The 23,348-nt window shown below is 41.6% G+C and overlaps 1 protein-coding gene across 3 annotated transcripts in view; it reads left to right on the plus strand.

The window, feature by feature from the left end:
- The window catches only part of robo1 (roundabout, axon guidance receptor, homolog 1 (Drosophila)), a 126,680-nt gene that overhangs the window by 90,863 nt on the left and 12,469 nt on the right, over positions 1-23,348 (plus strand). For 2 of the 3 annotated variants that reach the window (XM_063492729.1, XM_063492732.1), the window contains exons 7-20: positions 4,832-4,956; positions 5,137-5,308; positions 6,924-7,129; positions 8,951-9,032; positions 9,219-9,387; positions 9,475-9,641; positions 9,754-9,875; positions 11,576-11,807; positions 12,627-12,748; positions 14,315-14,486; positions 16,612-16,812; positions 19,645-19,671; positions 21,544-21,586; positions 23,179-23,333. In XM_063492729.1, coding sequence (XP_063348799.1) covers positions 4,832-4,956; positions 5,137-5,308; positions 6,924-7,129; positions 8,951-9,032; positions 9,219-9,387; positions 9,475-9,641; positions 9,754-9,875; positions 11,576-11,807; positions 12,627-12,748; positions 14,315-14,486; positions 16,612-16,812; positions 19,645-19,671; positions 21,544-21,586; positions 23,179-23,333 — 1,995 coding nt within the window. The remainder of the gene's footprint in view (positions 1-4,831; positions 4,957-5,136; positions 5,309-6,923; positions 7,130-8,950; positions 9,033-9,218; positions 9,388-9,474; positions 9,642-9,753; positions 9,876-11,575; positions 11,808-12,626; positions 12,749-14,314; positions 14,487-16,611; positions 16,813-19,644; positions 19,672-21,543; positions 21,587-23,178; positions 23,334-23,348) is intronic. The other variant, XM_063492730.1, reaches the window with a different exon arrangement.

A 23,348-nucleotide genomic window follows, 5' to 3' on the forward strand; every position in this document is an offset into this window, starting at 1 on the left:
CTCTCAATTAGCTGATTGATTTCTAATAAAACAAAACGCAAAAATCCATAACAGCTGTAGAGAGCACATGGGAGCTCGGCTGTAATCGATTTCATTTGCCCTATACAAGTGGCATTACTCCGGAGGCCTGTCTTTCTTCACATTTTAAGACGTACAATAGTATTTGTGAAAATATGGAATATCTCAGTGCCTCCAGTGGCCGTCTCAACTGGATGTCTTATTAACACAGTTGGAATATAAAGCAGCTGGTCACAGAGTATGAACATTCAGAAAGAAACCATTCAGAGGAATTGGGGGCTGGGATCACCCCCCAAACCCTCCTGAGAATCAGAGGAACACAGAGACCATTTAACGGCAAACTAAGGGGGAATGCTGAGAGTCGGGTGAGACAAGACGGGAGGGAAGGAGGGGGGAGCTTAGTGGTGTTGGATGGAAGGGCAGTGAGTATGTTGGTCATGGAGGTGCCTCACCAATGATGCAGAACAGGTTGGGATTTGGGGCTGGGGGCAATTGTGGAGAAGAGGATAGAGGGGGAGAAAGAATTCTCCAGTGAGGTCAGTCATATTAATGTCACTACCAGCAGTCTGCACAGCCGAGATTTAAGGAGACAAGGCAATTCTATTCCTCTGCCAACCCCCACATGTTAAAAAAAGATACTTCATCCTCACATGGCTACCCTTTGCAATTATTTCTTGCCTTTCTCCACAAGACAGCGATCTTTAGATTGGTTTGAGGAGCAAGATTAGGCACACCTGCCAATAAACCCGTCAATAAATCTACTTCTCTTATTGCCTTTTTTCATTCTTTCTCTCTCCCTGATGAAAGCTTAGTTAATGAAAGGGAACAGCATTGATGCACCAGTTCAATAAGCTGTTCTCCTGAGCAAGGGTCATATTTGAAATTCTAAAACCTCTCCTGTCCTGAGTGGAAATTAAATGTCTTAACCTCGGGCCAGTTCCCTGCTGTGTGGAGAAGGAGAGAAGCAAAGCCCTGACCCTCTTTTCATACATTACTGTTTGCCCACATATTATAAGAGTTAGAAAGGTACAAAAAAACACTTAAACTACTAAGAAAAACCACCTCCACAGAGTTAGAAACCAATTTTTTCTCTCCAAGTGTAACACCAGGTGAATAGCATATAACTTAAATCATATGACTCCTTGAGCTAATGCTATGGTTAAATCCAACGATGGCTGATGCCTAAACCCAAGTTCCTAGAATCATTTCCATTTATCCTTGAATTTCATGAGTTTTATTCAGACCAGGACATGAGGAGGCCATCGAGGTTGTGGCCACTGAGTAGTCCAGCTAATTAAAGACTAGCAGGCCACAGTCCCACGCCCGGAAATGACATGCTTCTAATTACAGATGTGGGCACAGGAATGGAAAGAAACGCTGGGTAATTGTAGGTCTGAGCAGGCCAAAGTAGAGTAAATGATGTATAGGTAGTAAGATGCCGCTATAGTACTGAAGACAACAGTATTATGGGGGGTAGTCGTTTAGCCTGTGGGTTCAGTGGGCATTGCTGTTGCCCTGAATCAAAACTCAAAGTAGGGCAATATTGCTAAGCCTGAAAAGTAAAGGGGCATATAAGGCTGAAATGAAATTAATAAAAATATTCTTTGAATTGAAGTTTTTCTTCTAATTGTGTGGTCATGTGTAAATGCATGATAAAACCAGTTTAATTAAAACTGGATTTAAAAAACGGTTCAATGTAGAAGTCATTTCCTACAATGTCATTATGAAATGTCTTTATCATTGCAGCTGATTGAGCAAAAAAAATATTAGAACTATAGCGAGACACGCAGTATTAAAGATACTGGCCTTCAAAGTTAATCTATTATAGAGCGGGACAGTTTCTGAGAAGAATGCTGTTCTGTATGGATGGGGAGATTTTCACACTTTCTGTGGTGAGATTGTCAGCGAACAATGACGACATTGTGAAAGTGGCGCCTGGGGCTATTTTTCTTTCAATGCGCTCTGCTCTCATTACTAACTTAATCAGTGAATTATTGTCTTACACATGTGTTTGTCAGTCTGCTACAGCTCCTCTGGTCTTATAAATATGTCAAGTGAAATATCCATTTGATTGATGGAAGAAACACAGAATTGGCCAAGTCACCAGCTCTATTTATACGTTGATTGTAAAATAGCTAATCTAAGCCACTTGAGAATGTAGTCCTGAAATGGTTTGTTCAGCTATTCATTAAGTTATGAGAATACAAAATCTATAAGGTTTAAGAATTAGAAAAAAAAACACACTACAGTGGGCATGGGGACAATGTTTATGCAGTATGTTTGTTAATTAGAGTTTGCTAGTGAATGGCATAGGAATTTAAACATTGTTTCACATTGTCGTGCACAGAATTTTAAAAAAGTCGATGTGTTATTATTTCTCAGCTGGTTAAGTTTGTCCTTAGCCATGATTTATGTGCAGAAAGGTCTTGAATGCAATGGTGGTCCCCAGAGCAGCGCTGCTAATAACCCATGTAAAGGGTCTGGAAGGAGACTTGGAACTGGTGCCAAAACAGAGTCAATGAGAGGAACTTTCCCGCCGGCTTTGTGTGTGCAGTTAGTTATAATAAATACCAAAACCTGTGATAATAAATATTTGCCTGTTGTTGTGAGATCTCCACTTCGGCTCATGTACAGAATACAAAATCTCAGCGAGGGACAGAATAAAGTATGATGTACATCTCCCAGTGGGAGCTGCTATTAATCAGGCCAAATCCTCTGCATGCAGCCTGAGTCTTGTGTTGATGACAGGCCCACTGAACAGCAGTCTCGATCAAACCCCTATAAATATCTCTGCTGTGGTCTTCGGTACATAGTCTGCCTCCTATTGGGCTGGATGCCACAGTGCTCGGTGTGTTTTCCTCGGCTGCTCTGATCAGCTTATTGATAGACTAACCTCTGCTCTGTGAGCCAGAAGAAAGCTCACAACAAAGTAGCCAGGTCAGGTTTAAAGATCTCCTCTCCCACCAGGTCCACAATTGTGATCACAGCAGCATGGGAGAAGTAGGGTTACCTAATTAAAGGCTTAGACACACATGAATGGGTGTGTGGAAGCGTTGCAAGGTGAAGGGGGTGTTGTGTATGTTCACATGACTGTGTGTTCCTGGAGCATCTCACACATGGATAGTGCTGAGCGTCTTCTAGGTTTGTTTGAAGTGCGTGCTATTTGCATTTTAAAGGCCAGCGATAGGCAGGGGGAGGAGGAAGAGGTTGGTCATTACTCTGACTGACAGCGTTTATGTTTCCGAGGGAGCCGTTGAAGCAGACAGATTAGATAAGGTGAGTGATTGGCTGGGGGAGATTTATGACCGGAGAGTGACAGTTAACATTCACCTTGTGTTTTTATAGTCCTGGGGTACATTTGCAAGGCTACATTTAAGAGACCGTGGTGTAGCCATTCCTAAGGGTGCTCTAAACCTCATTAAGGGTGTAGGGATGTTCACCTTCACACAACACCTGGAACAAGAGGAAAAAGGATAAACAAAGCTTGATGTTGCTGAGCATAAAACATCTGGTCTGTGTGCTTCATATCTCTGTGCCTTTTTATTTCACTTAGTCTGCCATTTTTCCTGTCCTTGAACACCTTCCAAAATTAAAATCACATTGAATCAGATGCATTTCAATGCCTTTCTGACTCGTTCACAGGAATTATTCTTTGCTGCATGTTATCGTGTGGTCCCTAGGGTTTGAGTGAAGTATGAAATATGACATGTTTTACTGATGATGGCATGATTATTTGTACATGTGGACATCACATTGTTTTCCTTGTCTCTCCTCTTTGTGTCATGCTGTTTAATATTTATTTATTCACCTTTGGATTTTTGTTGTGTTTTTGTTTCCTTTTTAGTTGTGTCTGGTAAGTTGAAATGTCACCCGTCACCTATTCACCGCCCTGACAGAGACAGGAAGCTGTCACAACCCCCCTCCATTCTCCTCACATCACCTCTCCACCATCCAATCAGCACTCATGTTTCAGTTGTCACGGGCAACAGTGGCAAAAGGACATTAATGGGTAAAAAAAAAAAAAAAAAAAAAAAGTACACTCAGCTTGGGCCTCCAAGGTAAAGCTGCACCATTTCATTCTATTATTTTCCCCTTTTATGCATTACCAAACCCCATCTTATTCATGGACAAATTATTTCTGTATTTCAAGTGACAGTTTTCAGATTGCTTTTCTTATGTATTATACAGCCACTGTGTAAAAAAAGATGAAAATGTGTGCAGAGTTGTATCATTTGAGGGCATATCCATAGCGCTTTTGGTATTAAAAGCGTAAACTGGGCTGCCTCTCGACCTCTACATACAGGTTATTTGTCCTCACAGACCGAGACTAGTGTCACCATGTGACATTGGTCTGTGTCACCACACTTTGTCTGAGATGGACTTTGTCATTAACATGCATGGATATGGCATTGTGGTTGAGGTCTGCACTACTGGAGGGTGTCAGCATGGACAGATGGCTTAAATTTATTCCCCATTTCCATGTAAATTTTAATGGTCCATGCCCTTGCCCATGCAAATGAGGGGCACAGGATTGAGCCTTGTTTTTTCTATTCATTACAACAATAATATGCTTGCATTTTTGCATTTGATCAGCATACTGTTTGATCTGCTGTGCACACATCATGCAAAGTTTTGAAAACGAGCCGGATTCAATAACAGATTAAATACAAGAACATTGGCCTGCACTTACATTTCCTCTGTCTTTTATACATAGAACTCAGACCCTCTTGTAACTATAATACTGTGATAAATGTAATAGGCAGTAGTGTGTTTGTCTATTCATTGGCTAACCATTTTCATGGCTGTCCTCCAGTACCGCCAGCATTTGTGGTAAGACCGAAGAACCAGGTGGTTGGAGTTGGCAGAACTGTCACCTTCCAGTGTGAGGCCACTGGAAACCCACAACCGGCCATTTTCTGGCAGCGGGAAGGCAGTCAGGTAAATAAAATAAACTGCAGTAAAAGTTTTCATCTCAAAAAGCTTTGTAAATAACTATTTGTAAGCTTATTTCACATGATTGGCTATCATTTTAGAATTAAATCTTCCATCTGTCCAGTTGATTTGCTCAAGGAAATACTAAAATGGTGATCACATGTAATCCTTTTTCATCCATTCTAGAACCTGCTGTTCTCCTACCAACCTCCTCAACCCTCCAGTCGATTTTCAGTGTCTCAGACTGGGGATCTGACCATCACTGATGCTGTGCGCTCAGATGGGGGATACTACAGCTGCCAGGCCCTCAACATTGCTGGCAGTGTGATCACCAAGGCTCTGCTAGAGGTCACAGATGGTAGGCAAACTTCTTTTAAACACCCTTTTTGCATATAACAAAGCCTGAGAGAGAATTAGGAACACTAAGAGGAAATTTAGAGGAATATGTCGGATAATACTTCGGAATTTCAGATAATCTTTGGTTCATTGGTATAATGCTGTTCAAATGTAATGCTGTGGCTTTGCTTCAGAGCATATTAATATCCAAAGTGAGGTTTGTGAGGTCTGGTCTGGCCAGTTCGTTGTGTTCCTGTCAGAGGTAGAGACTCTCTGGTGCCTGTGCACCCAGACCGTGGCGCAGTACTTGGCTTCGCTGGCTTCACACTGGCTAATGTCTCCTTCAGTATTCCATGGCTGGCTTGCTGCTGTCTACTGTTGGAAGACTGTAGCCATGTGGTGAGGTCTGGATTGGGTCCTCTAATTACCCTTCTAGCCAATCCCTGACAAGCCTGGTGGACTAACCTTGGCTTCACTTCCACCATTCCCACAGTAATCTGGGCAGCTATTAGTTTGTCTATGACACACCTAGATTCATCCCTTCATTTAACAAATGTCCTTCTTCATTTAAGACCTACAATGGCGTGCTCCAAATCTACGTCCTCCTCTCTCTCTCATTCTGTCGTGCTCTCTGGATAATAATAACAGTTATTAAAGTGAGCAGGCCGCTCTGAGGCCACCACTTCTCCGCAGGCAGATTTGGTAATTACAGGTCATGCTGACAGTGTTTTAGTAATTGCACCATCCCCGGCACAAAAGCAAAGACAAAGCAGCCCACAGATTACACCACAGCATGGTTCTGAAGATCTACGCACACATACATATATCATTATGTGTTGCTTTTACACTGTGTTAGATATTAATTTGAGTTCTTCTCACTGAATGCAACTTGCTAGTAAATCAGTGGGGCTGACAGCAGTGGTCATCAATAGTGCTATGAATAATAATGATAATCAGGGGGAGGCAGAAAACCTATAGTAGGAATATGATGAATCACAAACGGCAGAAATTATTTAAAGTCTTCCGCCGTTTTCTGTGTATTACATCCTTTTTCTGTCAAACACACGCTTTTACTCTGTGTCTTTGTTTGATTTGTGTTGAACACCCGGGGTTCACAGGCTGTGAGACAGGGAGGAGTTTAAACATCCTCATGCTAATACCTTTGTCTGTTCTGGCTAGATGTTTTTTTTTTTGTTTGTTTTTTTAAGCCTTTTTTCCCTGTTTGGTGTTTTATGGCAGGGGGATGGGCCAGGGAATTGCTGGCTACAAGCGTTTTTATGTATACTGCTATTCGTCTGGTGGATCTGCAGCGAGAGGACTGAAGTATCTGAGCCGCTTTCATTTTAATTACACTGTTTTTATTTGGCTAAGTTGGACTCCTGCTGTTGAATGATTAGAAAATTGCTTCCAGTTCTTAAAATTGAATTTAATTCCACTCCTGCTACCCTTGCAGTTTTCCCATTCTTTCATTGTTACAAGGTTGTTTACCCAATTCTCACCGTTCTATACCTTTTGTGTGTTTACTCCCACAAGCTGGATATAACTGTCATGTCTTTTCTTTCCCCGCTACACCACATGAAACCTTCACAGATTTGCGCCATCCACATAATTGCCCATTTTCCTTCCTGCTTCCACAGTTGTGTCAGACCGCCCGCCACCAGTCATCCGCCAAGGCCCAACCAATCAGACGGTGGCTGTGGATGGCACGGTTGTTCTGAACTGTGTGACATCTGGTAACCCTACACCCACCATCCTGTGGAGGAAGGACGGCGTCTTAGTGTCCACACATGACTCCAGGGTCAAGCAACTGGACACAGGTGCACTGCAGATACGCTATGCAAAGGTGAGACGCCTGGACACGTTTAAAAAAAGTCAGTTTTTAATGTCAAGCAAAGTTAAAGGAAGGCATAGTACCCACTGCTGTTCATAATTTCACTCAAAATCTGCTAACTTGCCATGTATTTATATACACTATATATAATACATGATTTCAATCCATTTAAAATAGACTTCAAGGTTGCCCATATAACATGCATAATGTGCTTGGCAAACCCCTGCTGGTTGGTAAATAAAGCATGTGTTGCCTGCCAGCAGCCAACCCTCAGCAGGCTGTCAGTCAGTTGCCGCAGATCTGAAATGGAGTCTGTGAAGTTGAACAGTCTGTAGTTCTTGTCAGTCAGCAGACGCTGTGGGCTGCGTGTGTGTGCGTGTGCTCACGTCTATGTGTCATGGCAAGCTGTGTGATGCTGAACACACTTATAGGTAGAGACAAGGAGGGGGTAACGATGTGTCTTCCAGATGGAGGCGTCACAGGGTCAGAGGTCACGTCATTTTGTGGCGTTCTGATGAATGCCGGCACGTCTTGTGGTGACAAGATTGCAGTGCGACTGGGCCGCCAGGCAGGAAAGGAGATGCATTTGAACCCTTCCCCTGCTGTAGAAGAGTAAACTCTGCAGGCACTTTACATTAATGAACTTGTCATTTATACCAGACAATATTTTAATGAAGATGTTTTTGATGTGTGGGGTAATATATTTTATTCATATTGTTTTGCAGGTTACTGTTTTAATGAAATTTCTTCCTATTTGGGTGGGGGAAAGTATCTGCAGAGGTCTGTCGACAGGATATGCTTATACTTCATGATTCAAACATTTATCTTTTTCATTTTTTTCTGTTTTACTCTGTCTAAACATAAGCACAGTAGTGTCAGAATAGCATCAATCACTAACAAACTGTAACAGAGTTATTAGTATCAAGCAGAGGCATAGACTCCAGCTGACAGAACAGACAGTTTTAAAAATGTACCTTTTTATAATCTGTGCCATCATGTTTCTGTTTCATGTTTGGCTTATTAGCATGCCATTGAGCTGAATATCTTAGAAACTTGTCAACAAATCTCAGTTAAATTAGGAGGAAATTCAGGCTAAGGGCCAAGAAATTCTGATTTGTTTTTGGTTGGATCCAGATCCAGATGTCCGGAACTTTGACTTTATTTTTTAAAGAGAACATGTGTTACTTCAGTTTTTCTTAAATTGCTGCATTTTAATTGAAAGAAATCTTTCCCCTGAATCTAATGCATTAATAGAATTTTATTACAATTTTATTTTTATTCAAAACAAACTAGTCAGAAAGAAAGACAAATAAGCCCTTTTCCAGTTATGCCCAGTTCCACAAATATACTAAATTACCCATTTGCTGCACAATGGTTCACATTTTCCAAAATGCAAGTGAACCTTGTCTTTGTCTGGCAAAGTTACAGTACATCTACAAGCACATGAATCATGAATCAATGTTTAAACATATACCACATGTGTTGCACAGAGCAGTCGCTTTCATGTTTGGCATTCAGGTGGATGGCAAAGGGAGAAAAGGTCTCCAATTAGTGTATGATCCTGTGAAAATCTTTTCCATTTGACTAGGAATGCTCTGCCACTTTTGGCCTTTCCAGCTGCTTTCCCCCAGTTTCTGCTCAAAAGGAGATGATATTGAGATTATCAGGCAATGACAGCTGCCTGCTACAGACTCCTTCAGCATGTCAATAAGCAAAAGCAATGATGGTAGGGTGAAGATAACAAGAGGCAGAGCCCAGTTCAGGAAACCGTGGGACACATTTAAATAATTTCCATTTAAACAAATATCCTCCAATATCCTCCTCCTCTTTCAGCTCAGTGACACTGGCACCTACACCTGCACTGCCTCCACACCCAGTGGAGAGGCCTCTTGGAAAGCCTATTTAGAGGTCCAAGGTAAGCCTAACCACTTTACTAACAAGTGTATTCTTTTTTTCTCGTTTATTTTGGTGATTGTGTTTATTTAAACTGAAGGAGAACAAGAGACATAAGCCTTGGAGATGTTCCACATTCCCCTGGTTTTGGAAAACAGCAGTAGACTATGTTTTCCTTATTATTTGCCTTTCTCTGTTCTGCATTTAGAATCTGGGGCCCCATTCCAGCCAAACAGACCTACTGACCCAAACCTGATCCCCAGCGCTCCTTCCAAACCTGAGGTCACTGATGTTACACGTAGCTCTGTCACGCTTTCCTGGAAACCTAACCTTAATGCTGGAGCCACGCCCACTTCCTATATCATAGAAGCCTTCAGGTAAAGCTTGGCCATGAACAAACTAATAACTGGAGGGCTTCATTGAAAGCTTTTTAAATCTTAATTCTCTTTGTGGTGTGTCCACAGTCATGCATCAGGAAGCAGCTGGCAGACCTTGGCAGAGCATGTGAAAACTGAGTCATTTGTACTGAAGGGCTTGAAGCCCAGTGCAGTCTACCTCTTCTTAGTACGGGCAGCCAATGCCTATGGGCTGAGCGATCCCAGTCCAATCACTGATGCTGTGAAAACACAAGGTGAGAACTATATAATAAATTCTTATTGATGTAAATTTAAAAATATAATAATGTCACATTTGGAGTTTTAAAATATGACCACTATTTTTCATTTTTGTTCACCTCCACACAGATATCCCTCCCACCAGTCAGGGTGTGGACCATCGTCAGATTCAGAGGGAGCTAGGAGATGCGGTCATCCACCTGCACAACCCCACTATTCTCTCCTCCTCATCTGTCAGGGTTCAGTGGACAGTGAGTATAATTTTAGCAATGAATGGACTGTTGTAGTTTGTTTTTTCTCAGGATCAGATTGCAGAGTGGATCGTTGGTATAGCTCGTCACTAGAGCTTCAAGGTTAGTTTAGTTATAGGCCTATGGTCAATTTGTCAGACCACTCAGCCGAGCAGATGTACTAACATCCTAGCATCGTACAGAGAAAGGACACTGCAGAAAGCAGCATGGAACACAATCCAAGTTTTCTTGGCGTCCATCTGGCATCAGTCTGAACTGGTCAGCTGGCCAGAAACCAAAGATTTGCAGTTCTGTCTATAGCGGACCACTCATCCACCCAAAAGCTAGACTTCAGAGCACAACCTCTTGCAACAGGCCATGTAGTGCTATATAGCAGTGTGTGCCATGCCAGACTGTGCCATCTAAGATTGAAAACACTTGATGGCTGTTAAAATAATACGAGTGAGAAGGAAGAAGCTGCCAACTTATGCTCTAAAGTAGAAATGGCTTACAGATGTTAAAACGGATAGGTGGTTGAGGAAGAAGTAGAAACGGCAGCTCGTGGTGATTTTTCTTTGCTGGTAAAAGCTAAATAACAAGTACCAATGGCCTTCTATAACTAATCTGGCAAATGTATCTTTTTGGAACAATGCAAATACGTTTTTGTGCTCCACCAACTTCCTTGCATAGTAGATATTAGACTATAGGATGGGGGTCACCAAGGGGTAAAAACAATCCCAGTTCTGTCTTTTGACACAAGGCCACCCCAGCATTCCCTGGTATTATGAAGTGCCATAGTGAGTGATAAATGGGGCTTAGGAAACGTAAAAAGGATACTGACATGTCAAGACTGATTTAAACCATTACTGCCCAGTTGCTCTGTCTCGCTGGAATGTTCCAGTAAAAGACATGACAGGAGGGAGCACCACAACTTCCTTGTTTTGTGGGGTTAAATCTATTCTCAATGTGCAGTTTCTTGGTTTTACATTTTCCTTTGTGTTGTGGTAAATGCTTGCACAGTTTTCAGCTTAATGAAGACCACCTGAGCCAGCAGCATATTTTATGGGGGAGGGATAAAGAAATCACTAAAATCTTTACAAGCCAGTGCTGCCTGCCTTCCACAGGGACTCATAGGGATATTAGCATACTGGTTAGCAGTTATTCTTTTCTTTAACCATGTTGGAAGTAACATTAATTATCACTATGATTGAAAAAAAATGTCTTTATTCAGCTACACACCATTTGTTTTGTTTGTGTGTTTGTTTGTTTTTGTTTTTTACTACTGCTACTACTACTACTACTTCCTGTATAAAGGTGTACTTTTATTCTCTTTCCTGACTTTAGCAGTCAGTAGAGAGCAGGACAGGATGAGACAGGCAGTTCTGGGAGTCTGGGCCTATTTAAGCAGCTCCAGACTTGGAGGAACCTTTGGCCAATGACCTCATAGTGTGGTTTGCACAAATCACTGCTGCTCCAAATGGCGCATAGACAGACTTTCGAAAGGAGAAATGTAGAAGATGGGGATGGATAAACAGAGGGGTGATGTGATGAGTTAGCACCCCATTCCATCTGCGTCTGGCGTATCAGTTGCATGAATCCATGGCTGTCCAGTGATGCTAGAGTTTATTACGCTGCCGTATCATTTTCCACTGTTACTTGTGACATGCATGATCCAGTTAAGCTGACACCACCTTTGCCTCTGTTCCTGTTGCGTTCACTAGGTGGAGCAGCAGTCACAGTACATCCAGGGCTACAAGGTGATGTACAGGCCTTCACCAGAGGGGCAACAGAGGAGTGAATGGGCCGTGTTTGAGGTGCGAACCCCTGGGGAGGGCAGCGCCGTCGTGCCGCACCTTCGGAAGGGCATCACATACGAATTCAAAGTCCGCCCCTTCTTCAATGAATTCCAGGGAACAGACAGTGATGTCAAAATTGGCAGGACGCTGGAGGAAGGTGGGGAGGGTGTAAATGTGTACGGCTGTGTGCGAGAGTGCTTCAGTGCTTGCATGTGTGCATGCATGTTTTCATGTTTACACTGTTTTATATGCACGACTTGCATGTGTGAGAGAATACAACAGCTGCTGGCAGCAGGCAGGATTATGTTATCGTTAACTGTGTTGTATTCACGCATGCTTGGGTATGGCGAGCAATATACAACACTCCAGTGCAAGTGTTATACTCATTTTTCATAAGGGTGTGGTTGTGGCAGACTTGTGAGGTTTGGTTTAAACCCAACTGCAAATTTTAATTTGTAGTGCAGAGTGTTTACTGGAGTGCGTGCGTTTTTCTGTGTTGCATGTGTGGGAGTGTTTTGATCTTTTTCTGCTGGATTCTCCTTTGTTTCCAATTGTGTCGATAATTGTTTCTGGAGTTCTAAACATAACGTTTGTTTTCTCATAAGCAGCAAAATGTCTGTTTGTAACACTCACGCACACTGTGACTTTTTTTTTCTTTTTTGTGCGCTTAATTACCATCACAGGTTGGCGCTCACACAGCAGCATATGCCCCAGCACTATAACTGTCTATTCTGAATAACAGTTGTTTGCTTTTACCCCCAAAAAACCACTTACATTTAGCAAAGTGATGTTTCAGATTAAAAAAATGCTTATAAATTTGATAATTAGTCATTTGTTCACACATGAGCTTTAGTCACACACAGAAGAAATTCTGACAGCTAAATTGCACAGAGAAAGCAGGGAGAGACTGTAGGCACTTAGGCTTTTTTTTCCCCTATCATATATGAACATTTTTTTCTTTTGTCTACCTCCCCAGCCCCCAGTGCCCCTCCTCGTAAGGTTACAGTGACAGAGAGTGGGGACAATGGGACTGCCATCATCGTCTCCTGGCAACCCCCTCCAGAAGAGGAGCAGAATGGGGTGGTCCAGGAGTACAAGGTAACAAGGAAGAAAAAAAAACCCAAACAGCCAGCAGTTACCTCAGGTCTGAGCAAGTGGGACTGTTCAGAAAGAGACACAAAGGAGACAAAACAGAGGTGAAGATGCTCAGATAAAAGAATAACAGAGAAAGAGACAATACATAGACATGGAAAGGTAATGAATTCCTAGATGAGGCATACCTTTGTACACCTCTCAGTGTCTGCTGACAAAAGCTCAGACAGGAAAGTTGGAAAGCTAGTGGAAACAGTTGTGAAACAGTGCCATCTGGTGGAGGTGGTAAATTCACACATCTTGTGGCATTTCAAAAGTGAAATCGTAGTAAAAATCTATCAGTGTTGTATATTTTTCACCAAAATGTTATTATTATCTTTTATTATTTGCTGGGCTGTAGTGAGGCTTTAAGCTGTGATTACAGATGTGTGTGTGAAGTAGAAATGGAATGTTAGTTTTTTTTATGAGTTTAGGGGAAATTATGTTATGTTATGTTATTATAATATTTGATTGTAGTGGTATTAATGAAAATGAGAAGTTTCCTTTGGAGAACAAACTACTTGCCTTTATTGCCTGCTGTCAATAAAGATGTAGTAGAGACATCAGTGTAGTGTGTGTATAAGAATGAGAGTAAACTTTTGGCAAAAGACATAAAGCAAAAGACCTCAGTATCTTTCTTTCTGTAACAACTCTATTAGTCCCCTGCCCTACCTCTTTACCAGATAATATTCGCACTTTAACAATGGCCAATATAGGACAGCACTCTCCTGTCATACATTATGCTGTGGAAGTCCTTTATTTTAATTGGAAAGCCTTTATGAGTCACAAGAAATATAGGTGAGTGGCAAAAAGGGAGATGAGGCAGAGCCTGTGAAAAAGTTAAGCCACTGTTAATTTTCCAGGTAAATGTTTTCTGCTGATAGACTTTAGAGTAATTTCATGGTTTTTAAGTACAGTTCGAGAGTGTTCCCTGCTCATTACTGAGCTCAGTTCCCAGCGGCACTGCTTCTCACCACAATTTTTAAGATGCACAGGAAATTTTAAGCCTTTGTAGTTTTCATCACAGAAGTGCAAAAACACACACGCTGGATGAAGTGAGCATATTAACACAGTTAACTGGTGGAAGGAGGTGAGGGGTAAAGAAAACAGACTGACAGAGGTACAGGATGTAGATGTCTCTGAGTCCTAATCCCAGGTTAAAGTATACTTCTGTGACCCTGTTGGAGTTTGTCTGTGAGACAGCCGTCCTTCTAGGGACTCGCAGCTCTAAGCTTCTGCTAAAATTGGGTTATGGAGATGATTACTGTTTTTAATTGGTTTGAGACTGCTCCGTGACATGTTATGACTACCTCAAGTAATAATAAGCCTGTGTTGAGCATATTCTGTAAAACGTTGTAAGTTATAACATGTTTTCCTACCTCAGAGATGAAACACAATACCCACATTGTGCTAAAATGGCCCCAGCCTATTATAAGAGCACAAGACCAGTGGCAGCTACCAAACTAAATGTTCTCACGAAACGCTCATAACATTGCCTCAATCTCCACTTCATCTTTGTCTCTGTTATGGCAGATTTGGTGCTTGGGGAATGAGACTAGGTACCACATCAACCGTACAGTTGATGGCTCAACCTTCTCCGTGCTGATTCCCAGTCTGGCCCCGGGGATCCGCTACAGTGTGGAGGTAGCAGCCAGCACTGGTGCAGGTCCAGGGGTCAAGAGTGATGTCACTTTCTTTCAGCTCGGTGAGTAGAAACAACTGTTGCTTCTCTCCCCTCTTTTCCTTTTTTAAAAACATTACTTCAGTGCCTTTGTCTTCTGCCAATCCTCACAACTGAGTGAAGTCCAAATATTTGACAAATAATTATGGCATTAATCCAGACATCTTAAATTAAGAGCTTTAGAGAGAAAGGACTTAATGCCAAGTAAACAGACAGTTATGTAATGCCCTTCTTTATGGGAACAGCCATGTGCAAGCCTCTGCCTGTCTTCTTTTTTATCATCAGCGATGTTTTAAAACTATAATTGGAGTGATTATTGTTAGAAAAACATCATCAAACCTGCCACACGGGAGTCTGATGAGTCTGAATGACAGGGGGTCTTATACAGCTTTTGCATAGTCTGAAATAGTTTTAGTTTACAGTAGCTGGCAGTACGATCAACACAGGCACATTAAATTCCTGTGTGGCAGAGCTGTTGAGCTGACTGCCGCACCCTGCTCCATTCTCCAGTCAAGGATGCAATGTTTTCTGCCTCTGCTTCGCTTCAGACAACAAAGGCAATAATGAATCCTGCACTCCGGGCTCAGACATGACATGTTATTAATGCTAAGACACACAGCGGAACCTGCTTCAGAGGCCAGTTGTTGTAATTTACTTATTGTTTTTTGTTCTTTTAGTCTAGATGGACAAATATTTGGAGATATTTTGTCAGTTTTTATTCCCCAAAGCTCTGAGCTGGCCTACTCGGGAGAGATGGAAAACACATGAATAGCAGGATGAGGCAGCGAGAGAAAGAGCTCCATCTGGTTTCAAATGTGTGATTGAGTGGGCTGGGATGGGCATGAAGAAGCATTGGCTGTGACTGATACAATTTATCTCACTTGAAGAGTTCCTGTGGTGATTGTTGCCATGTTCCAACACTGCACTGGAACAATGTGCCTCGGGGACCAGCGCTTCACCCAAATGCATTTGTCACACTCAGAGCTTGTATACGTCATCCCGGCCTAGATACCTGTACAGTCCCTTGTGGGCTGCTTAGTCACATTGACATGCTACGTTCCCTCGGTCAGACAGAGCCACAAATTGAGAAGACGGCAAAGTAAGAAGGGATGCAGCCAAATGGAGACGTAGCCTCAGTGCCTGAGACAAAGTAAGATACGGAAGGGGTAAAGGCAGCGAGCTGGTTTCTTTTGGGAAGTGTTTTTGCTTCTGGCTAAGAGTGCCAGTTTAGAAGAGTGGCTACAACATGAAAGACGCGAGAAAAAGAGATGAAGACAAAGTAACGAGAACATGAAGAAATTTCAGAGTGACAGGGGTTGGGGCAAGTCAAAGAAATCTTTCATGTGTCACGTATGAGGGAGAATAGACAGATGAGAAAAACAGACCGAGAGCAGGCTGTTGTTGTGAGCAGCTGTACAGCCAGCATCTTTGCAGCAGCGCATTTCACAGTGAAACCGGCTTCAAGGCATTCACACCTCAGTTTTTCCACAGATGTGCCCCGGTTTGCTAATTACTGTGGTGTCTGTGTTTGAGCTTGATCTCTTTGGATTTATTTATATGATTATGATACCACTATTGCTCAGTGTGAATGATGTCTGTTTTCCTAGCCGCTTCCATCAGGCTGTTATGCTGCACAGGCTCTGTTTGAATGTCTCTGGTTGCTTTTATATGCTCACCTGCTATTGTTGACTGGGATTTGCAATGAAAGCCTTTTGAATTATAGAAAAAACTCCTTTTCCACAACAACCCCAGCCTCATACATACCCGCTGAGATGAAGAATCTTTTTATGTACCAGGAGAAAGAATATCCCTATTTATGTATTGTGCAGGCTCCATTTATTTTAAATGTATTTCTCTATTTCAGTCTTTTTCCACATGGTTTAGTTTCAGCTTTGAATAATGTTGTTTTCACATTCCCAACTCACATTATTTCACTTGTCCCATCCAAAATTTGCAAGACAAAATATACTGCTTCTTCAATCATTTCTACTTTGTGGGTGCCAGTTTTAGCACTGCCACATGGCTGAAATGCAGCGGCCTGGGGTCAAGTCCCACCACACACTTTCACTGCTTTTCTGTCTACTAATATGCTGTCTAATAATCGCAAAAAGCACAAAAAATAATTTCTATTTTGTTCTCACTGTTCTAGATGCTTCTGGCCGAATGACAGACACAGTGAACCAGGAGAACCCCCTGTCCCAGCAGATCTCAGATGTGGTCAAACAGCCGGCATTTATAGCAGGCATAGGAGCTGCTTGTTGGATTATCCTCATGGTCTTCAGCATCTGGTTGTACAGACACCGAAAGAAGCGGAATGGCCTGTCCAGCAGCTATGCAGGTATACGCAAAGGTCAGTACACGAGTGTAACAAATTCAACACTCACAGAACTATCAACTTGAATTTCAAATTCAAGGCGCCGGTTTACTTCAGTGAGGTTTTCTCACTGCATTTAGTGAGCGAGTGCAACGCAATTCGGTCTTCCCCATCGTCTTTACCCTAAATGACGCCAACCTACCTCACATTCTCTCTGTCAAACACAGAAAGATTTCTTTGTAGAGCAGCGCTGGAGGTGAAGTCTTACTGAAAGTATTCTCCCGTAGAGTACTTTAAGATGCAGTGTGAGCTCCTGCTGAGAGTACTGCATAAACACCTCTTTTATTTTGTTTTCATACTTCTGTCACGCTGTTTTTGCAGGAGTGTGTTAGGAGTGTTTGCAGTCAAGTACATTTTGGGGTCCAAAACTCCTCCTTTTACCAACTCCCTTCTGACTGCGCTGGGAAAGGGATAATGTCTGGCTGTAATCTCGCTTTTTCAAGGACACATTTTCACGTGGTCAAAGTACTTTTGAGAGAGAGGCCTTCAGATACAGAGCAGCCAATTATTTCATTCTGGTTAATAAGGACCTCATACCTTTGTTTCAAAAACTCAAAGACTGTATTTCAAGGATGTTGGCATAGCCTCTGCCTAACTCATTCATTTTTTTACCCGACTTAAGTTAAAGTAATGAGGTTCATGACATCCCCAGCCTCTGCCCGCAATATTTAGAGTATAAAGAGAGCCATTAGCCCCTCTTTCAGAGTCTCATTTATGTGTTGGCTGGCTTAATGTGTGGCCTTGGGCTGTGCAGCTGTTGCCTGTGAGTGCTACCTTCTACATCCTCACTTCCAGGTTTAGGTTTACTGCTGATTGCCAAGGTTAGAGAAGATAGACCCTTCAACCTTGATGCACACACAAACAATGATTTTAGCTGTAAATCTGTGGCTATCCGTGCTCTCAATTTACTCCAGCCATGATAAAAGTGGGAGCAGTGTCTCTCAAAGTAAAAGACACCTCAGCTATGCTTATCCTGATCTCCTGCACATTTACAAATACCTGTGTGGTCTGTGAGAGCTATTGTGTTTTTTTTGTTATGTCTTAGATTACAGAGAAAACAAACTGAAGACCAATATTTAATGAATGCAGTCATGATCTGAGGTCAGGTAAGAGATGAGAAGACAGTGTAGCGTAAGGTTACCTCATGTCCCGCTGTGAATCATATATGTTGATGTTTGCTCAAATTTGGAAGAAAAAAAAAAAGAAAGAAAGAAAGATGGAAGCTCTTTAGAAAACCAGGAGACAGACATACCTCCCCTTTTTCTCCTCCTGGTGCTCCCAGACCACAAGAGGCCACAGTCTTTGTTTTGAAAAGAGTATAATTGCAACCACATGAATCAGCAATCTTCGCTAAGCTGAATTTGCATTACTGTGTATCTGTGTGTGACAGTATATGCTAGCGCCGTCTCTAAAAGATTACATTTATTTTGTCAATGCAAAATTAGTCTAAACAGCTTTCTCTTGTTTCCCTCATGACCTCATGGTGCTCTGTCATTATTCAAAATGCTACACATGACATCACTGTGTAACACAAATGTTATGCTACAGAAGCCTTCATATCTTTTAGCTCAAGTCATTTTTAAAAAGAGAAAGCAGCAGTTACATACAGTCACAGGTTACATACTGGTTCATCGTTCTTGGGAACGAACATCTGTGAGAATGGCAACCTGATTCTTGATTTATGCATGTTAGTCACGTTTCTATTTCTCATGACTGTTTTGGGTACGTCTCTTCTTCAAAGGCTTCATCAAACAGATAATCTTTTCCAACCACTCATATCTTTTGATTTGTTTGAGCATCAAGGGGAAAGATTCAAACGTGATAAGATGATTGTGATGTTTAAAGGACATCTGTTCGCACGGGGTACTGTATGAGGTAATTGTTTGAGGAAATAAAAATGTGACAGCAGCAGTATCCTGCTTCTTAGATGTCTCTTCGCAAATGCAGTTTTAGTCTGAAGGCAAAGTGCAACATTTCTAAAAAATGCACATATTTAAGGCAGTGTGCTGGATGACTACCAGCATGGGGCAAAGTTGCATCAACTGGAGTGTTTACTGGAGCATTCTTAACTTCTTCAAACAGGGAAACGACTAAACTATATTTTAAAGACCATAAAAATATAGAAGTTATTAAAGAATTTAATCCACTTTCATGGGGTTTCTGAACCATTTCATAAACCAATGCTTTAAAAAAAAATGTAACAATAAATAAAAATGAAAATGTGAAAATAATGTTGTACTAAGGCTTTCATGACCAGGCCATAATTACTTGTTGGGCTGCAATAATCTTAAAAAAAAAACAAAAAACAGAATTTGATGCATTTCTTTGCCTGCCACATATTGTATTGAAAAAGTCACAAAGTTAAAGTTAAAAACTATAGCATGATATCAGTAATTTTTTGCAGTAAATATCAGATACTTAGGATTCTATTTTCTACAAGAGTTTTCAAAAACAGGAACCCTACTACAGTAGATGGATGTTTAATAAAGAATCCCTTCCATGCCTGTGCGAGCAATTAAGTTGTGAGGGTGATGATGTGAGTGTTGAGATAGCAACAGACATCTCAACAGTGCGAGACCTCTGAACAGCAGGCCTCTGACAGTCTGGGCCACGACTTGAACCAGCAGCTGGCTCAACATTCATTTTCCCTCTGGGATGTCTGAGAGGATCAAAGACTAGCAAGCAGCATGTAGCGTGTGAATACAGGCTATTGAAGTATATTGCGAAACTTAGAAATTTTGTGGAGTTAATATTTAGAAAGATAGTTCTGATAATTCAATAACTTTCTTTTTCTGTCTTTTCCAACAGTGCCATCCTTCACTTTTACACCAACAGGTAAGCACCTTCTCCTGCAGTACATACAGTATCTATGTTTTTATAAACTCAATGTACTACAGCACAGGCCTTTTCCCATTTTCACAAACTTCTTGGAACATAAAAATACCAAACAGTGTGCTCAAAACCTTAAGCACATCTCAGTCCAATTTCCCAACAGAAAAAGGCCAATTCAGGAAAAAAGGAGGACAAACAAAACAACACAAGAAAACAATCAGAATCTGACAATGACAGATACACATCCCCCATAAAATCCAAAAAAGATTCTTAAACCTATTCAAAGATCCCTTGTTTGTCCTTCAATATATGTTATTCTTTCAGTGGGAAGGTTGTCCTCTTTGTTTCCTTTTAAATACAAACCAAACCAGAATATCTTATAACAACATAAACATTTTCACTGCCGTTGGGAAAAGCGTCCTTTAATGGCTTTAACAGCCACAGTCCTAATAGAATCATTAGAGAAATTACCAGCTGTAGAGAAGTTGGTGAGGAACACTTGATAAAAAACCAAAAAAGGCCCAATTAATTGGCACAGTAATGGTCTACCTCCACATAAATGTTCCAGCAAATATTTGCGCTGTTTCAGAACTTAAAGCTCCAAAAAAGAAGAGGCCACACTACCAAGAATCTGTTTTATAGTAGTGGTAACTTGATCAAAGGGCTGCTGGCAACCTCAGAGGGGATTTAGGAGAATGACACACCACCAGAGTCTCCAACACACCAATTAAATAGGCAAGTGGCAGCAGAGCTAAGGAGGTTATCTGTGAGCTGAAGTGACACAGCATAAAACAGATAAAAGAAAAGCTCCTTGTATATCTGTATCTTTCTGTCCCTGCAAGTCTGTCTTTACAGTTCTCTCCACCTTCTTCTTTCACTCGTGGACTTTCATCCCTCGGAAATTCCTTGTCCCCTTGAGGTGTGTAAAAGGGTGTTGGCGGTGTTTAGCGAAATGGCAAATGTGCAACAGTGTGAATAGATAAGAGGAAGTAACAGTGAAGGAGACAATCCAGTGCACTCTGTGTTTGTTGTTCTACTGGTTGATCCTGTCTGTGCAGGGATTGTATCTACATGGTAGCAGTGCGCTTTGTGTCTGCCTTTAGGCTTGCAATCAGGTAGAATAATTTTGCAGTGGCAGGCTTGTTCCATGGAAATCTTTCAGCTGAAACATAGTCCTTGCTTGCGCGTTTAGGTTAGATTCTTTAGAGAGAAATTCCCTGCCCTGGTACTCTGTGTGAAACCAGGACTTTACTGAGCATTATACTGATTTTCATCTTTAACCAGACTGTGATAATTTAGTTTTGCATAAGATCTCCTCTGGCTACATGCAGAGACCACACCACACACTTCCTGTTTTGAAAGAGAGACATGGAATCAACACAGCAAAGGCCCAACCTACCCCTCTTCCACCTTCTCTCCTCTCAGGGAAGAGATTGTAATTAAAGTTGGAAGTTTATCTCTCCTTCACACACACCGGCAGCTTAGAGCTCCTTGAAAGAGTCCAACTTGCAGCACACAGAGCTTCAAACACGCTGAACCCGAGCCAGACAACCAAAGAGCTCTGCATCTTTGTTCTTCATAAGCCTCTTACACATCCTCCTGCTCCTGTTGCTTCGTGTGTGCGTGTGTGTCTATGACTCAGCTGAAATGATGACACACGCATTCAATCACACACTCACTTGCTCTGATACAAAAAACAAAAACACAGCACTAGCTTAAAAGGAAGTCTCCCAATCATTTTTCACAAAATTGGCAATTCAAAATAAATAAATTATTCAATAAGAAAATAAGTAACTCAAATAAAGAATTTTATGTTGAACTTACATGACTGTGGTGAAAAGAAGGACATCACGACACTCATTTTCTCTCTTTCAGTGGCATATCAAAGAGGTGGAGAAGGTGTCAGCAGTGCTGGAAGGTAAGAGTTCATTTAGTGTCTTTGAAAAAAATTATATTTTAAACAGGCGCATTAAGTGAATGAATGCTAAGAATGTAATTTCAAATACAAAGAATCCTTAAACCTCCGGAGTATATTAGTAGGGTGTGCCTTGTGTACTTTTCTTTGACAAACACTAGGGGGAGTGCTGTGCCTTTCAAAGGTAGCACAGAGCAGAGGAGAGGGGTAAGGACTTGCATTAAGTATGTAATAATTCTACAGGAACAAAGCCCCATATAGTCTGCCAACTGCCCATCCTTGTCCCAAATGGTGGAGAACCACATGCAACCACCAGGCTGTGCCGTAGCATCACCATAAAACATTAATGGAGCTACATGCATGTACACAGCAGCAACAGCATGCCGCCTAATGTAGTGGAATTGTGCATTTTGCATAAACAGCAAGAATGTCTGGACTTGGACCTGTATATCCATTGGATGGCATTTGGCATGTGTTCATATAACTGGTAAATAGCAGGGAAAAAACAGGAAAATATGCATTCATTCATTATGCGCTCTTTACTCTAGTCCAAAACATAGTTAATACTGTAATGTATGCGTGTGTTGTTCTTGTGTTAATGAACAGTTAGCTTGAAGCCATCATTATATTATTCAGTTGTATGACTGAATTGGCTGTGTCAGCTCTGCACAAAGACAATGGTTGTTCAGTATCAACATATAACTGCCAGGGTGATTGAGGAGTCATTGTGAGATTGTATTTGGCTGTACAAGACAAATGTGTTCATTACCCAAAATGAATCCAAGAAATGAGTCATTTAAGAGGGAATGAGAAAATGTAATTCATGGCTAATTCACTGTTTCGATACGCAAACCCAGAGTCACTCTATAGAGATTTGGATACTCAAACAATATATGTTCCTGCATTCTTTTTGTATACTAAATTGATTCATTCAATGAGCAAAAACAGACTGTCCTTACTTGGCTTAAGGTCCAATAGTACAGTAGAATCCTGTTAAATGAGCCATCTTGATTTGAATTTGAATTAAAGCTGAAAAACAGGAGACAAGACAGAGATGGATGGCAAAACAATGATAAGGATGCATTTTTCTTCCGTTGCTCAAGTCTGTTCTCCTTGTGTACAGCTTAAAAAAAACACTTTCCAATGATAGAGATATTGTGTGACACTGTGGAATCTACTCTGTGAGTATTTGTGGTTCACTGCCTGTTCAGGACGTGGATTTCGCAGCATTGGGAGAGAATTTTATCTAGCTGTCTAATCCAGGCGGATCGCTAATGCTCACGAGGGCTCAGGGAAAGTGTCATCGGCTATGGCCAAGCCAAGCACACACAATCTATTTAGCTGGGCTTTTTTCTAATGTGCTCCCTGGGCCTGTGTGTGGCCGAAAGGCAAAAAGTGCTAAAGCCGGATTTCTACTTTTCCCCTTCTCAGCTGGATAAATAAACTCACATAATCTTCTCTTTCAAATATTATGTTATTGTGGGTGTTGCAGTTCATTCACATAAATGTCACTGTGGCATTGGCTTGGTTTCTTACTATTGTTAACCATTTGGTGCCCTTTTTGTTTTTTTCCTCCTCCTTTTTTTTGTCCACAGGCCTGGTTTACTAAACATTGGGGACTCTGCCACTCAACCCTGGCTGGCTGACACATGGCCCAACTCATGTTCCAACCACAATGACTGCAGCATCAACTGCTGCACTGCTGGCAATGGCAACAGCGACAGCAACTTGGCAACATACAGCCGACCAGGTATGCATGTTTTGT

Source organism: Pelmatolapia mariae, linkage group LG14 (assembly GCF_036321145.2).
Source record: "Pelmatolapia mariae isolate MD_Pm_ZW linkage group LG14, Pm_UMD_F_2, whole genome shotgun sequence".
NCBI lineage: Eukaryota > Metazoa > Chordata > Actinopteri > Cichliformes > Cichlidae > Pelmatolapia > Pelmatolapia mariae.